The 17617-nt window shown below is 43.4% G+C and overlaps 1 protein-coding gene across 4 annotated transcripts in view; it reads right to left on the bottom strand.

The window, feature by feature from the left end:
* CRPPA (CDP-L-ribitol pyrophosphorylase A) overlaps nucleotides 1-17617 on the bottom strand; it is a 194886-nt gene that overhangs the window by 157877 nt on the left and 19392 nt on the right. For all 4 annotated transcript variants that reach the window (XM_056518901.1, XM_056518902.1, XM_056518899.1 and 1 more), the window contains exon 3: nucleotides 7925-8074. In XM_056518901.1, coding sequence (XP_056374876.1) covers nucleotides 7925-8074 — 150 coding nt within the window. The remainder of the gene's footprint in view (nucleotides 1-7924; nucleotides 8075-17617) is intronic.

Raw genomic sequence — 17617 nt, 5'->3', positions numbered from 1 at the left:
CTGCAGGGAGCTGTATACACAAAACGGAACTCGCAAACTTGATTTATTTCAATTTTAAGTGCATTAAAGCAATAGAATAAAACGATGTGGGCACCACAGTTAGAGTGATATAGACTAGTACCGAGAGGGGTTTATTAGTAATAACCCCTCTCCTCCCCATCCCAAATTCACTTCATATTAATAGAGTACTTGGGATATAAAAGGATAGGGGATAAGTGTCCAACCACTGAGACCGCCCACACTCTTCTCCCCGCTGCCCCGGTTTTCCTCCTGAATTAGGCGCGTCAACAAAAACAAGAAGGGGCAGCCGACATGCCCCCTCCATGCATCTCTATGGGAGAGCCAGAGCGCTGCACTAGAGAATCTCCGGCTCTCCCATAGAGATGCATGGAGTGAGCGTTTTGACCGCCACTTTGTGCCAACAAGGGCCACTAAAAACATGGGTGCTCTCTAACAAAGTGAGGAGAAGACAGGAAATGAATACAGCAGCTTCTGCAGACTTAATGAGCGGAGAGAGATAGCTTGTGGTGAAATAAGATGTTCTCCAGCAGGAATGCTATTGGAGGGGACTGTGATGAAGAGCTGAGGGAAAGCAATGCATTCTGGGAATTGTAGTGCCGAGCAACTGCCGAACCGGGATGCACAATGATTATCTGGCATAGGAAGAGACACACAAAATAAATCGATCTATGGTGGTTTCAGCAATGCTTTATGCTTCTGCAGCATTTTACTTGACGTTGGAGTACCACTATAATACCACCTCCTAAATAACTAAAAACAAAAAAGTACTCATGAAGGGGTTAAAGAACATTTCTGAAGTTTAGGTGAAGGTTAGAAGTACACAGCAAATAAAGAAAACCTTCATGTACTATCAGGGATCTGACTCATCCTCCGAATAAAGGTTTCCAATTATTTTGGGAGATGTCAGAAGACATCAGGTTCTGGGTATTAATAAGGGAAGATCAAAAAAAAAAAGTGACTTGATACTCGGTAGACGATGAGGATGTGTTGTGCGATCCCCCTTTAACGCTCCCCATTACATTAAGGCTCCCTTCCCCTTTGAAGTCGGAAGTCGTGCATTTAGTAGAGAATTTAATTATAGATTTATTCGGCGCAACCTTCGCCATTTCTTAACTGGTTCCGTGTCTCTGTTTGTAAAGTTAAATCTGCTTAATGCAACTGTGACCATTTCCCAAGGAACTTTGTACCAGAACCAGATGTATCACGGGGGCCACGCTCTGCAGAAATATTCTTTATAGGGGAGATCGTGCCTATCCTTGAATAACTCTGAATAACACTTTTGTAATGGGAAAATAAAACAAAAAAAAACTAAAAATTAAAAGTATATGAAGAGAAGTATGTAAAGTTTACCTAGATTTACAGGGCTAAAGGGGTACTCTAGTGGAAAAAAAAATGTTTTAAAATCAACTGGTGCCAGAAAGTTATACAGATTTGTAAATCACTTCTTTATAAAAATCTTAAGCCTTCCAGTACTTATCAGCTGCTGTATGCTCCACAGGAAGTTGTGTAGTTCTTACCAGTCTGACCGCAGTGCTCTCTGCTGACACCTCTGTCTATGTCAGGAACTGCCCAGAGTAATAATCCAGCAATATTATATATACTATCGAATGACAAGGGATTATGATGTTTTTTTGGGGTAAACAGAGATTTCAGACGCATGTTTTAAAGGAGTACTCCCCTTTACTAAATCAACTGGTGCCAGAAAGTTAAACAGATTTCTAAATTACTTCTATTTAAAAATCTTAATCCTTCCAGTACTTATCAGCTGCTATATGTTCCACAGGAAGTTCTTTTCTTTTTGAATTTCCTTTCTGTCTGACCACAGTGCTCTTTGCTGACACCTCTGTCCATTTTAGGAACTGTCCAGAGCAGAATGGGTTTGCTATGGGGATTTGCTCCTACTATAAAAAGGACATAGGTGTCAGCAGAGAGCACTGGGGTCAGAAAAGAACTTCCTGTGGAACATATAGCAGATGATAAGTACTGGAAGGATTAAGATTTTTAAATAGAAGTAATTTACAAATCTGTTTACCTTTCTAGCACCAGTTGATTTAAAAAAAATTATTTTTCCAGTGGAGTACCCCTTTAAAATCAACTTGTCATTCACATTTGGTCTGTGAAAGTCTTCTTGGATGACAATTCCATAAGTTAAAACAGTGTTTCCCAATCAGTGTACCTCCAGCTGTTGCTAAACTACAACTCCCAGCATGTCCGGCCAGCCTTTGGCTGTCCGGGGTTGCTGGGAGTTGTAGTTTTGCAACAGCTGGAGGCACAGTGGTTGGGAAACAATTAGTTAAAGTGACAAATCACTGATCGCTGCCTCCTGTGATCTATGGTCTGGTCTGGGCTCCACTGATGGGATCCTGATCAGTCATCCATGGTCGCTCTCTGTTGGGATCTGTAGTCTGGTCTGGGATCCACTTATATCCCATAAGATCTGTTGGCTATGGTCACTCTCTGGTGCAACTTGAGGCCTGGTCTGGTTTCCATTGATGGGATGTAGATCTGTCATTCATAGTCGCTGATCGGCAGCCTGGTCTGGGCTCCACTATTGGAAGGCAGATCTGTCATCAAGGGTTGTTCTCTGCTGTGATCTGTGGTCTGGGCTCCACTTATGGGCTGCAGATCTGTCATCTATGGTCCCATTGTTCTGTGATCTGTGGCCTAGTCTGGACTCTATGGGCTGAAGATCTGCCGTCTATGGTCACATTGTTCTGTGATCTGTGGACTGGGCTCCACTTATGGGCTGCAGATCTGCCGTCTATGGTCACATTGTTCTGTGATCTGTGGCCTAGTCTGGACTCTATGGGCTGAAGATCTGCCGTCTATGGTCACATTGTTCTGTGATCTGTGGACTGGGCTCCACTTATGGGCTGAAGATCTGCCGTCTATGGTCCCATTGTTCTGTGATCTGTGGACTGGGCTCCACTTATGGGCTGCAGATCTGTCGTCTATGGTCACATTGTTCTGTGATCTGTGGTCTGGGCTCCACTTATGGGCTGCAGATCTGCCGTCTATGGTCCCATTGTTCTGTGATCTGTGGCCTAGTCTGGACTCTATGGGATGCAGATCTGTCTCCCATGCTGGGCTGTGCTGGGATCTGTGGTCTGGTCTGGGTTTCCATTGTTGGGATGCAGATCTGTCATACATGGTCACTCTTTGCTGGGATCTGTGGCCTGGTCTGGGCTCTATTAATGGGATGTAGATACAGTGTTCATGGTCAGTATATTCTGGGATCTGTGGCCTGGTCTGGGCTCCATTGACGGGATGCAGAACCATTGTCCATGGTCAGCCTCTGCTGGGATCTGTTGCCTGGTCTGAATACATATCTGTTGTCCATGGGGGGGGGGGGGGGGGGCTCTACTGGGATCTGTGGCCTGATCTAGGTTTCCATTGATGGGATGCAGATCTGTAGTCCACGCTGAGCACTACTGGGATCTGTGGCCTAGTCTGGGTTTCCATTGATGTGATACAGATTTGTCATCCATGGTCACTCTCTAGTGTGATCTGCGACCTGGTCTGTGATCTGTGGCTTTGTTTCCATTAATGGGATGCGGATCTGTTGTCCATAAGCAGTCTCTGTTGTGACCTGTGGCCTGGTCTGGGCTTTCATTGATAGAATACCATACCGTGAGCAGTTATCCTAGATAGCTCCTCCAATAACCGGCAGGATCAATCATGCGCTGAGACCAAGGTAAGATAAGGGAATTTATTACCCACGATGCAACGCGTTTCGCAGAGAATCCGCTTCCTCAGGCATCTGAGGAAGCGGATTATCCGCGAAACGCGTTGCATTGTGGGTTATAAATTCCCTTATCTTACCTTGGTCTCAGCGCCTGATTGATCCTGCCGGTTGTTGGAGGATCTATCTTGGCTTTTTGCTGAATGTTGGCGTGGAGCGGCTGCAGAGACCTACTATCAGATATACTCTACCCCATTGTTGTACTTGGTTGGAGTACAACCTGCCTTGGTAAGCGCATTTCACATTCAGTGTCTTTTCCTTATCCCATCACACTACGGAGCGCATCCTTTTGTTTTTTTATTTTTCTCGTGAGCAGTTATGGCTTCCTCTGAATCATCAGGGAACATTCTTGGCCTACGTCACTAAACACCAAACTACTGTACTGCTGAGAGATTGTGATGTCTCACCAACATTCACTGCGCATGACAGAAATTACCATCTACATCAATATCTACACCTAGGGTTGCCACCTTTCTTGCAAAAAAATAAAAATAAATAAATACCGGCCATGCTAATTTGCATAATTAATTATATATGCATGACATCACAGAATACACATATGCGGGGTATAATTTTGTCCTATTCTGACCCCTATAACTTTTTATTTCTCCTTATACCTGTACGAGGGTCATTTTTTGTGCCCCGATCTTTAGTTTTTAACAGGACCATTTTTGTTTTGATGTAACTTTTGATCGCTTTTTTTTTTTATTTTTTTTTTCCGGGAGTTGCAGTTAGTTACTAACTACAACTCCCAGCATGTTGGACTATATAGTTGTATATAGTATATGTCAGTGTTTCCCATCCAGGGGTGCCTCCAGCTGTTGCAAAACTACAACTCCCAGCATGTTGGACTATATAGTAGTATATAGTATAGGTCAGTGTTTCCCAACCAGGGGTGCCTCCAGCTGTTGCAAAACTACAACTCTCAGCATGTTGGACTATATAGTAGTATATAGTATAAGTCAGTGTTTCCCAACCAGGGGTGCCTCCAGCTGTTGAAAAACTACAACTCTCAGCATGTTGGACTATATAGTAGTATATAGTATAAGTCAGTGTTTCCCAACCAGGGGTGCCTCCAGCTGTTGAAAAACTACAACTCACAGCATGCCCGGACAGCCGTTGGCTGTCCGGGCATGCTGGGAGTTGTATTTTTCCAACAGCTGGAGGCGCTCTAGTTGGGAAACACTGGTATAGTATATGGTGCAAGATTCCGGGAGTTGGAGGATTGGTTGGATAAATACCGGCGATTGCATTGCCGGCATTTTTAATATAAAAATACCGGCAGGGTGGCCAAAATACTGGCTGTGCCGGTAAAATACCGGGCAGGTAGCAACCCTATCAACACCCTACCATGCTTTTCTATTTTCATATGTGTATGTGTCCATCCACATGGATAGATCTGTAAAAAAGGAAGTAACAGCGCTCCGTGGTGTATTAAAAGAGGACTGTAGGATATTTATATAAAAGCTGTAAAGCCGCTCACCTGGACAAGTTATTCAGCTTCATACACAACAATGGTGCGCACTTAATAGTGGAGTGTCCGCAGCCCACCGGCTTGTGGTAATTGTAGAAAGAAGGTAGCTTCAGCAGAGACGCCGGTTTAGCGTGGTGCTGGACACAGAAAGTCTGTGTCCAGCGCCACGCTAAACCGGCGTCTCTGCTGAAGCTACCTTCTTTCTACAACATCCACATGGATGACTTTTCTTTTAAACAAGCCAAGAAGTGGTCCGGGAGGAGATTTCCTACAAGAGCCCACTATTGTATAGCCCCCCCAACTCAAGAGGGTTACAGTCCACCCGCTATCTTACTATAAAGGGTCTGTCTCCAAGATGTATTCTCTTTAATCCCCAATCGCAGTCCGAGGCATAAAATACAAAGTTTATGAGCCAAAAGCACTTACATTCCAGGAGTTTAAGGGCAATCATAAAAGAGAACATCTGTAGTAAAGTAAAGAACATAAGACCAGTACGGAAGAAAAGGAAAACTCTATGTTAACCCCTTGAGCCGCAGAACTATGGTGGAACATATTACCAAATCATTATTATTATAGTATTTATATCAGAATGTCATTTTAAAGGGGTTGTCCAGGAATAGAAAACCAAAGCTAATCCCATCCTTCCCTGTCATCAGGTTGGGTGTGGTATTGCAGCTCCGTTCCATAAAAATTATAGAGACAAGTTGTAATACCACACACAACCTGAGAACAGTGGTGGCGCTGTTTTTGGAAAACAAATTATCTCTGGTTTTCTATTCCTGGAAAACCCCTTGCCCCTTTCACACTACAGGTATCATCCTGTAAAAAAAAACCTCTGTTATTACTCCCGGCAAAAAAGTCCTGAAAACGGCCATCAAAAAATTCCATTTATGTCAATAGGATTTTTTGAACATCCTTTTGCATCAGGCACGTCCGTTTTTACTAATGTCAGTTATTTTTGCCGGCACAAAAGATGGTGCATGCACAAATTTTTGATCCGGCAAAAAAAAAAAAAAAGAAAATGGTGAAGAACCGGACGTTAAAATTTAACATTGAAGTCTATGGGAACCGGATGTTCAAAGAAAAACAACCATTATCATCAGTTATTGTCAGGCTTTTTAACATCATTTTTTTTTACTGAGCATGCTCAGTACAGCTTTACAAAAAAAAGGGTTAATAACCTGATTTAAAAAAAAAACGGATGTAACTGGTAATAACAGATAACGGATTAAAAAAACAAAACACATTCTAAATAACGGATGATGGTCATCAGTTATCATCAGTTATTACCAGTTATTGCATCCGTTTTTTTTTTTTTTTCATTCGTTATTGTAAAATGATTGCAGTAAAAAAGCAGGATGATACCTGTAATGTGAAAGGGGCCTTAAAGGGACATTCGCTATATTATTATAATGGGGGGGGGGGGGGGGGTCACCTGATCAGGGCTTCCTCTACTAAATAAGTCAGGGAACCACAAGGGTCTCACCTACATCTACTAATAAGAATCAGCAGCAATTGTGCAATGCTTCATTTTCCCCGCGGCAAGCTGATCCGGAGCGGCCACCGCAGATTATTGTCGATGGGCTTGCAATATTAAAAAACAAAAAAAGGACGTAAAAGTAGATAAACAAAGCTCAATGCCAAACATATATACGATATAAAGGTACATCGCGCCTTATTCTCCAATCACATTCCGATACAGTATGTGACTAACCAGTATACTTCTGCCCTGTGAGCTCCCACAATGCACTGCAATCTGCTGAAAATTCTGAACGCAGCTTTGGTTGTGACTAGATGTTGTAACCAGGTATTTGCTTTAGTACTCAACATCTTGTGTTATAAGAAAAATTGCATTGTGACTGCAGATGATTTATAATAGTGGTTGACCACCTATATCAGTGGTCTTTAACCTGCGGACCTCCAGATGTTGCAAAACTACAACTCCCAGCATGCCCGGACAGCCAACGGCTGTCCGGGCATGCTGGGAGTTGTAGTTTTGCAACATCTGGAGGTCCGCAGGTTAAAGACCACTGCCCTATATATTTAACGCCAGCATTTCCCAACCAGTGAGCCTCCATCTGTTGCAAAACTACAACTCCCAGCATGCTGGGAGTTGTAGTTTTGCAACACATGGAGGCATGCTGGTTGGAAAACACTGCTTGAGACAAAGGAAAGGCTGAATTAAAGGGGTACAACACTGGAAAACATTTTATTTTTTAAATCAACTGGTGCCAGAAAGTTAAATAGGTTTGCAAATTACTTCTATTTAAAAATCTTAATCCTTCCAGTAGTTATCAGCTGCTGTATACAACAGAGGAAGTTCTTTTCTTTTTGAATTTCCTTTCTGTCTGACCACAGTGCTCTCTGCTGAAACCTCTGTCCATGTCAGGAACTGTCCAGAGCAGGAGAAAATCCGCAGAGCAACCCTATCCTGCTCTGGACAGTTCCTAAAATGGACAGAGGTGTCAGCAGAAAGCACTGTGTTCAGAGAGAAAGGAAATTCCTCTGTTGTATACAGCAACTGATAAGTACTGTAAGGATTATAATTTTTAAATAGAATTAATTTACAAATCTGTTTAACTTTCTGGCACCAGTTGATTTAAAAAAAAAAAAAAAAATGTTTTCCAGGGGAATATCCCCTTTAATGGTGGTTATAGTGGTTGAGCCTGTGTGGCACTCACACTCACCTGAAGGTACGATTTATAGATGACGTCAAATAGAAAGGCTTGGGGCATTTCGCTGGCTCTGTGCTTCGCCCGATCCAGCGAGTGGTCTAAGCATCCGTCTGGGGTAGGAGCAATAACCGTGGACACCAATGGTCGTACGGCACCGGCAGCCTGTGGAGAAGGGAAGAAGAGAGAAAATGTTAATGATGATGTAAGATGAAAATCAAAAATCCAATATGGAAGCATTGTCCCCTTCCACCTACCTTCATGTTCTCACTAGGAATAGGAAAGCTACTTTGTTTCCATGGGACCAAAGGAGCAATGTTTCTCCTTGAGGAGAGCATCATAAAGAGATGCAGAGACTTATAGACCATTTGTGCTCCGATGGGAATTCTGGGTAGAAGGACATGCAGATTAGCTTTCTGATGCCAACATTGGAGGTAGCTTTCCCTTCAAGTCAGTGTGCCACTCTGGTAAAAAGCTGGAGATGACTGGAGAGGGTCCAACCACTGGGACCCCCCACAATTTCCAGATTGGGGAGTAGTTTGGCTCTGTGATCCGCCCCTCCCTACCCCCATATATCCCACACCCCCAACTGATCACAGACTGTAATGTGTTGTCGTTTTTCGACTTGTTTTTTCGATATCGAGTGATGGAACGGAGTGTTAGTGTAGCATGTGGTACGGTGTATAGCTTAGGGAGCCTGTACACTGAGCAGCAATGCATCACTACTCATTTAACATTTGCCAGGCAAGATGCGTTTGCTAAGCTTAATGACCAGTGATGCATACAGCTCTGGCACTCACCTCTCAGATGCCAAACACAATTAATTGAGCAGTGATGCACACAGAGTGTACGCATCGTCGCTCAGGTATCTGGATCAGTGTTGAAGGGGTGTGAGGGCCAAAGTGCGCTGATGTGCTGCAATAACAATTATGTTGATAGTGGAGGGGGGGGGGGCTATGTTCTCTATGTAAATGGAGATCGAGGTGTGGTGCGGCTTTATTCACTCTTAATGGGACTGACGAATGAATGGAATGGCAGTGCGCAATACTTGACCGCTGCTCCATTCACACAATGAAAACATAGGACCCCTACTTTTCGTGATCAGTGGACTGCTGGTTGACAACCCCCCCTGGGAGCTGTAATAAAGGTTGTATGGGGTACCAACCAGATTTACAAATAGAGTACAATTTTTACCTTGGTAGATGTGGAAGCCTCTCAATATAGTTTGCGAAGAGGGATGCGCAATGATTAGGAGACTCTTCTCGAGGCCGTCACAAAATGCTGATCTACACTCTACACTGTAATAGGTGTTCGGCCCATATAACCAAATACTGAGAATTTCCAACCCGCGTGTATTTATTCGCCAATAGAAACAACGACGTCACCGGCTCAATGACTTCTATGTTCCTTTCCAACAAAAAGAGTATGGAATCGCTTGTAGCAAAGCAAAACAAGAATAATTGCCTCGTCGCCTCCATTAATTCCTCACTAAGTGGATTTTACGCTGAAACGCCCTTTTATCCGGCTATTTATCGAGGGGCCATGTGTTTGCGTGGAAATGTCTCTGCGGTGTTCACTCATCAGTTTGTTTTCTTACGTGTCATTAAGGACTAATAATACTGATGCTGAACTGGGCTGAACGGCCTCGGCTACATTCCCTATCAGGAGGTAGGATAAACAATGGATCATTCCGGCGGAACGCGCTGGTGGTTTTAATCGACTCTTGTTTGTTGGAAAAAGGATATGTCATTACTTATTGTTAATAGGGCAATTACTTTAGAAATAGTCAGGGGTACTGTCAGGGGCGCAGGTTGCAAAAATCAATACAGATCCCTAGTGGACGAAACAGGAAGCACCATTGCTTATTTGCTCCTCATGGGTGGAGCCAGTCACAGTTGGGACTCTGCTAAGCAGCTGCAGAGGCTCTCTCTTTGGCCATGTTCCCGAAACTGTTGCCAAAGGGGGGGGGGGGGGGGTCATTTATAATAACAGCCATCTCTACACTGCACATCAACATCATATTTTTAGGGTATGTCACTTGGGGTAAGGCTGTTTTAGACAGTCACTAGAGAGATCTGGGAAGGTTATCTAGGACAGTGACTACAGAGACTTAAGAAAGCTGTTTAAGATGGTCACTACAATGACTTGAGAAGGCTGTCTAGGACAGTCACTATGAAAACTTGGGAAGGCTGTCTAGAACAGTCACTACGAAGACTTGGGAAGGCTGTCTAGGACAGTCACTATGAAAACTTGGGAAGGCTGTCTAGGACAGTCACTACGAAGACTTGGGAAGGCTGTCTAGGACAGTCACTATGAAGACTTGGGAAGGCTGTCTAGGACAGTCACTACGAAGACTTGGGAAGGCTGTCTAGGACAGTCACTACGAAGACTTGAGAAGGCTGTCTAGGACAGTAACTAACAAATATTGCTTATGACAAGGAAGTTACTTTTTTACAGCCACCTAGAGTCCAGAGGGAAGAGCAGTCTGCTCAGCCATGTTTCTCAGGAGGTTTCCTCCACAGGGGGGTTTTCCTCTTCTAAGTGCTGCCGGTTGTATCTCTGGTAGTCATGGGTTGGGATATTTCTGCTACTTTTTGGACCTTATCAAATAAAATTACAGATAAATCTGATTACAAATACGGCATGTGTCTGCCTCAGTTAATAAAGATAAACATAGTCTACTAGTGAGTTTCCCAAACATATGTGGGCCTGGTACAGTGATCTAAATCTCCAAAATTATTTGGGCACTCTAAAGCAGCATTATGCACCACTGTGTGGTGGTATTATCAAGACAGCCAAGCCCAACTAATACAAGAATTATCACCCAGATGATCCACCTGATACCAAGAGGTCACCAAAGGGGGCAAAAGCCACATTGAATCCAATGCCCCCACCTACTATTCTGCTGCCAACTAGAAGAGGGAGTCCAGAGATTAAAGGGGTAGTCCGGCTGGTTGAAATCATTTCACCCTTCCTGTATCATGTAAACATATATTAGTTTATTGTCTGTTAGGTCCTTTAAATTCATACCTAGATATCTCTTTCTGTGCCACACACCAGAAGCCAAACTCCTGGTGATCGCTGGGCACAATTTTGCTGCTCCGGCGGTCATTTTGGAACTGAAATGTCACTGGACCATATGACTTTCCTGCTTCCCCCTCCTCTGGGCCTATTCTTATCCCGTCTCACCTAGTGAATATTGTTCACTACCACATACCCTTCTCCTCCAATGTGTCCACGTGCCTGTTCCCTTCTTTAGTATCCAGGCTGAATCTCCTCAGCCTATGGGAGATGGCAGGCTAGGAATCATGGGGGTTTTAGACACAGGGCAGAGCGCATGGCTTAAGAAAACGGAAGTCACACTGTTTGGAGTTGCGGCACAGAGGGTCTCCAGGGGGCAACAGAAGGTCCAAACCGCTAGCAGAAGAGTGCAGATGCCATGGTAAGCACTAGGGCCACAGATATGTGAGTTTTTATTTTCAACCCCTCCCCCACTGCCCCGTCGAATAACCCCTTTAACAATCAGATAGGTTGCTCCTGAAGTCTGGACTAAAATGTTGGTCCTGACACTTAAAGGGGTACTCCACTGGAAAACATTTTTTTTTAATCAACTGATGCCAAAAAGTTAAACAGATTTGTAAATTACTTCTAATAAAAAAAATCTTAATTCTTCCAGTACTTATCAGCTGCTGTTATGATCCACAAGAAGTTCTTTTCTTTTTGAATTTCCTTTCTGCCTGACCACTTCAGGAACTGTCGCGAGCAGGATAGGTTTTCTATGGGGATTTGCTCCTACTCTGGACAGTCCCTAAAATGGACAGAGGTGTCAGCAGAGAGCACTGTGGTCAGACAGAAAGGAAATTCAAAAAGAAAAGAACTTCCTGTGGAGCATACAGCAGCTGAAAAGTACTGGAAGGATTAAGCTTTTTTAATAGAAGTAATTTACAAATCTGTTTAACTTTCTGGCAGCAGTTTATTTAAAAAAAAAATGTTTTCCAGTGGAGTACTAATAAAAATGTTAAATCATCCCCCTTTTCTACTTTTCAAATAAAAAAAAATATTTGGTATTTCTGTGTGCGAGATTGACTGACCCACTAACATAACATTGTTGATCTCGTACGGTAAACGATGTGAACAGAAAAATGAAAAACAAAAACAGCATTGCTGTTTTTTAGTCACATATTCCCCATTCGGTGGTCCTATGTGGGGAGGCCCACCGCCATGGACGCTTTACATATTGCATATTTGGACAGAAACACTTATATTGGGCCATGCTGCCCAAGATATATCAGAGAAGAAATCAAAAAGTTCCATGCAAACCAAAATGGTACCAATAAAATCTATAGATCACAGCGTAAAAAATAAGCTGTCAAATAGCCCCATATATGGAAAAATTTCAAAAGTTAACAGGTCAAAATAGGGCTAGTTTAAGTCTACTGATTTTGTTAAAAGGAACTGTCACCAATGTTATGTTGCCCAAACCACGGACAGCATAAAGCTGGTGCAAGCCTCGCGATCCCAGAACACTAAGAATTACTCTGGTACACAAAAATATTTCAGAGTAATCATAGTTCAAAAATGCGCCAGTCCCCGGTAACTAGTCCTCGAGGAGAGTACCAGAGGCTGCTTCCCGTCTGGCTGGTTTGAGTGATGCCAGGGCCGGCGCCACCTAAAGGCAAGGTAGGCACTGGCCTAGAGAGCTCAGTGAAGAAGGGCATTGCCCAGGGATCCAGGACTCACGTTCCTGACACCCCGAGTGAGAGCAGCTTTCAACTTTGTGTGCACCTTTAAGACGTACACAAAGTAAATGCATGCTCTGACGTAAGTGGACGGAGCCTGGTGCAATTAGACCCCCAGCAATCAGATGCTTATCCCCTATCCTGTAGTCCAAATGGGGGTCCTAAGTAGAAAAGACCCCCACTATGTTGTTGGACCTTTACCCCTCAGGGACAAAAATTATTTACATATTAAATATCTGGACCCAATCATTTATATTTTGTCCTGCTGACAAAGATTACCCAGATCATTGTGATGCACAAAGTAATCTAAAAAATACATCTTCTTTTCTCCACTTCTAAAACGAAACAATCACATCCAAAAATGTTAGAATTCCTGAATTTCCTCAGTAATTAAACTCCCGTCATCAGGTTAGGTGTCTGTAGAGCACAGACAGTATACAATGCCCCAGCCCCTGTTTCCTCTTGCAAGCCCCTTTAAACGATCCAGGTGTGCAAGGATGGAACATCTGCACCAGCGACCCGCCCACGTCGAAAACACCACGTACAATCCACCCCTGTTCAGGAGAGACAAAGGGCCTCATTGAGATGTGTTGCTTTATTGCACTTGTTTCCTGTGAGTCAACACTAGTTAAGCCGCCGTACAGTGCGACACTATCCTCCCATCGACCTGCAGCTAAGTAAACTGTTGCGAGTTCTCTCTGTACACGAGATTAACTCCAGTTATTGTGACAGCCGCTCCGGCCCGATGGGTTATTTGTCAGCGATTGCCGGCATTGTCAGCGTTCCTTCCTCTGACCTGTGCAGCGCTAATGACGGATGTATTGTCTCCATTGTTGCATTGGGGATGGCAGTGTATACTGGTGGATATTGACACAACCAAGGGAGGCTTTCGCCCAGCTCTGCTTCATTAGCAATGATTTTTGGAGGTGATTACTCCGCTTTGTTATTATAAGCTGTTTTGCAGGCCGAGCCTCTTGCAAGAGCCAACATGTCCCCCCAGTGACCCATCCAGTTTCCATACCTGGAGCGTATGGACTTTATCTCCGCACAGTCATTAGGCCCTCGCTGTTCTTTACTTACACAAAATTTAATAGTTTGGTTGTGTCAAAAACATAAAAAAAACTGAGTTTTCTTTACTCAATTATGAGATAATAGTTTCTAAAACTTATTTGCCGTAAGATGATCATTTCAGGCTGAGGAGCTACGTAGGACTTCAGTTCAATTCGAGAACATGGCTAACACCGCTAAGTCTGGGGATTTTCCAATGATCCATTGGGTAGGTTCCAAAAAGTGGTTTTAAAGAGGTACTCCGCTGCTCAGCGTTTGGAACAAAATGTTCCGAACACTTAGAGCTGTGCCGGGAGCTCGTGACCTCATAGCCCCGCTCCTTTATGATGTCACGCCCCCGCAATGCAAGTCTATGGGAGGGGGCGTGACGAATGTCACGCCCCCTCCCATAGACTTGCATTGAGGGATGTGATGTCATAAGGGGCGGGGCTATGATGTCACAATCTCCGATGTGGCTCTAAGCGTTCTGAACATTTTGTTCCAAACGCTGAGCAGCGGAGAACCCCTTTAAGGATTTATGGTTTATTAGTGAATTTTTATAATATTGCAAAAGACTGACGGAAAATGTATGCGTTTTCTTAGCCTAAGAAAATATTTAGTGGGGCAAACGTACCAAATTGATTTAAAAGGGTAAAAGAATTTACAAAAGACTGGCATTTCCTGCAGCCGAAGGATTTGGGTGATTTATTTAGTCGAGTCATATATGGCGGTGGCTGCCCCATGTGCTTCAAAATCTATACCAGCTCACATCAAGCGCACATTTTTACACTGCAATATACGCTAGCTCATATTGTGGTAAATTTGGCATACTATTGGGCCGTACTCCCTTTTACGCTTAGCCATGCAAAAATGTTACATTGTGGCGCAACTGGCATGAAACAGCAAAAAGTCGCCCATTTTTGCACAAACCAGAGGCTTGCTCAAAAATCTGTGACTATTCTACGCCAATATGCAAAAAGTTGCCCCTATTTCCCCAAGATGAAAGAGAGGTTACTCTCCGGTGCACCCTACTGGAGGTATCGTCCCAGCAGAATAAATACCCCCCCAATATCACTTCAATTTAGTAAGCTTTATACAGTAAAGTAAAATTCGTTATCAAGTGTTTATTTTGGTGCATTTTTAAAGTAAAAAAAATATAATAATTGACCCTTTCCGGTTTTGCTTCCTGGAGCATTACATCAGTTGTCTATTTACCGATTCAGCCTTTGTGATATATAAGAAGCTTGTTCTTGCATTGCTGCCATTTCTTTTATACAATTTGTGCACTGACGGATGAATAGTGGAACATTTTATTAGATAAAAAAATTCTGCCACTTTTTTTACACTGTGTGAACTCAGCCTTACTTTGCAACTATTCTTTTTTCAGCCAACCTCTTGCTATGGCCATGTGAAAATCTTGTCTACATCCGTCTCAATGTATTCGTATGGAGAGCAGCTGTCAAGCTACAAAAAAAAAAGTCTGGAGTGTAAAAAGGGGATATCCTGGAAGTGAATCATTATCAAAAACCCAAAAAGTGGTTTCCTGCAATCTGCCACATCCAGGGAACTTGGGAAAATCCCAATACTTCCCTTCTCGACGAACACCAGCGGTGGTTTGGTGACCATCCAGTTCTCGCGCCCGGAGACCTAGTTCTGTTTGTTGCAGCCGCCTGTCACTGGGCTGGAAATCCAAAAATCTTCTCTCCTGCCTTCTTGGAATTCCTCTTTGTCAATTACCGAGGCAGGAAGTTTGGAGGCAATTATGTTTTGTTTGACTTGCAGAACGGTCGCTCTACGCTTTGCTTGCTCCCTGCGTGGTGCGGCTGGTGGGGGGGATTGTGCTCCACTGACACTGAACGCTGTGTGACCATCCTCGTAATAACACCGGCTGCCGCTCAATTACATTTCTCAATAAAAAGAGAAAATGCTAAACAAATGATGGGAGTTCAGCAGGAAAATCCATCCTGTTTATCGGCAGCGGAGCATGGTCAGAACAGCTGCAGGGCCGGGATGTATAATCAGGATCTCTGCGCATTGTTCTCCAGCATTCCACAACGTGCTGATGGGGTACCCAGGCATGGGGCACTACACACAGGATTTAAAGGTCAAGTATACCCTGAAATCCCCTTGGATGACCTATTAGCGCTACCGAAAGTGGAACGGTTGGGGCTCCCGACCCCTTTATTAGCTTGAAATCTGGAAAGTTGTAGCAAATGCAATCAGTAGATGCTGGGCCAATATAGGTCAAAAGGGTAAAAAGAACAAAGAAAACAACTGACCCTAACATGATGGCTCTCCAAAATGGATTAAAATGGATCTATCACTTTCATTGTGTATCTGGTAAAAATCACCAAAGATTACCAAACAAAAATAGCGCCACCCTATTGTATTTATCTAGTACTGCAACTCTGCAAACTCTCCTGCGACAGACACTTTTGCAACTGGTGAGCGCTACAACATGCAACAAGACAATGTAAACTAACCAAAAGCGCTCCATTTCCTGGCAAAAAAAATCTTTATTTAAAAAAAAAAAGGTGCAAAGATTCCAATAACTACAAGGAAAATCTCAGTTCTCCAATATTAAAAGGGTACTCCGGGGAACTGAAATGATCAGACACTTAAGTGTACCGACCGCTGTGGTCCTCGTGATCTCCTGTACATGACCCATCCTCTGTGCGCTGCAGCTCCCACCTTCAAGGACGAGGGCAAGTGACGGCTCAGCCAATCACAGGCTAAGGCAGAACATCGCTGCAGCCATAAATTGGCTGAGTGGGTCGTCACTTGCCCAAATCCAGGAATGGTGGAGCCAGAGCGCCCTGAGGACGGGTAAGTAGTAGGACGGGGTAGATGATAAGTGTATAATAAGTTCCGTTTCCCAAAGTACACCTTTATAGGGTCAGTACTAAAAAAAAAAAATAGTATAAATGGGGTAATGCAGAAATAGAAAAACAGAGCTAACTTCTTCCTTGTTTCAGAGTGGATATGATATTACAACTTGGCACTATTAGCTTTAATGGAACTAAACTGCTATATCACACTCAACCAGAGGACAGGGCTGGCGCTGGTGACTCTTTTTCTAATCCTGGATAAGCCTTTTAGGGTAAGGTTACATACAGGGCATCCGCAGTGTATTTGACACTGTGGATGTGCTGCCGGCAGTCACAGAGCATCTATTGTTGTATTGCAATTGCTGGAGGCACACTGTTTATAAAATACTGGCTTAGTGAAATGCCTTCCTTGCTGTGCTGCCTTTGTTTGTTTTCTTTCTGCTTGCAAACTTTCCTTGCAAACCCAGTGCATCGGTGACACCTTTACCCTCCACGCGCCATCTATAGTACTGTACTGTAAATCATCCCCCAGCACAGTGCCTGCCTGTTAAGTCCAGTGCACTTTCATCAACACTATATTATGGCATAGCAATAAGAAGTATCATTGACCAAAGAAGTAAGGGAAAGGAAGTGCCTGTGAGTGCACTGCTGGCTAACAGCCCAGCTCTGGTCCCGCCCCCTAAATTCAAAGAATAAGAAAAAGTTGTTGCTGGCTCAGTAACAACAGTCAGAGCCCAAAAATCACCTTGTCACCATTTTGAAGGGTTAATCTAACAAAAAAGAAAGTCTTAAAGGGAATGTGTCACCAAATTATATATTTTTTCTTAAAAATGTAATACATTTGTTTATATGTTTTAAATATTTTTGGAAATCTTAAAAAAAAAATCCATTTATCAGAAAATATGAAAAATAATTATTAAAAGTTTTCTTATATCCCACCGTTGACCAGTAGAGGGAGCTAAAATGAGAATGTGAAGAGAAGTTCTTTTCTTTTTGAAATTCCTTTCTGTCTGACCACAGTGCTCTCTGCTGACACCTCTGTCCATGTCAGGAACTGTCCATAGCAGGAGAGGTTTTCTATGGGGATTTTCTCC

Source organism: Hyla sarda, chromosome 5 (genome assembly GCF_029499605.1).
Source record: "Hyla sarda isolate aHylSar1 chromosome 5, aHylSar1.hap1, whole genome shotgun sequence".
In the NCBI taxonomy this organism is placed as follows: Eukaryota; Metazoa; Chordata; class Amphibia; order Anura; family Hylidae; genus Hyla; species Hyla sarda.
Note: the sequence above shows the minus strand (reverse complement) of the source record. Positions and strands in the feature narration are given on the sequence as shown.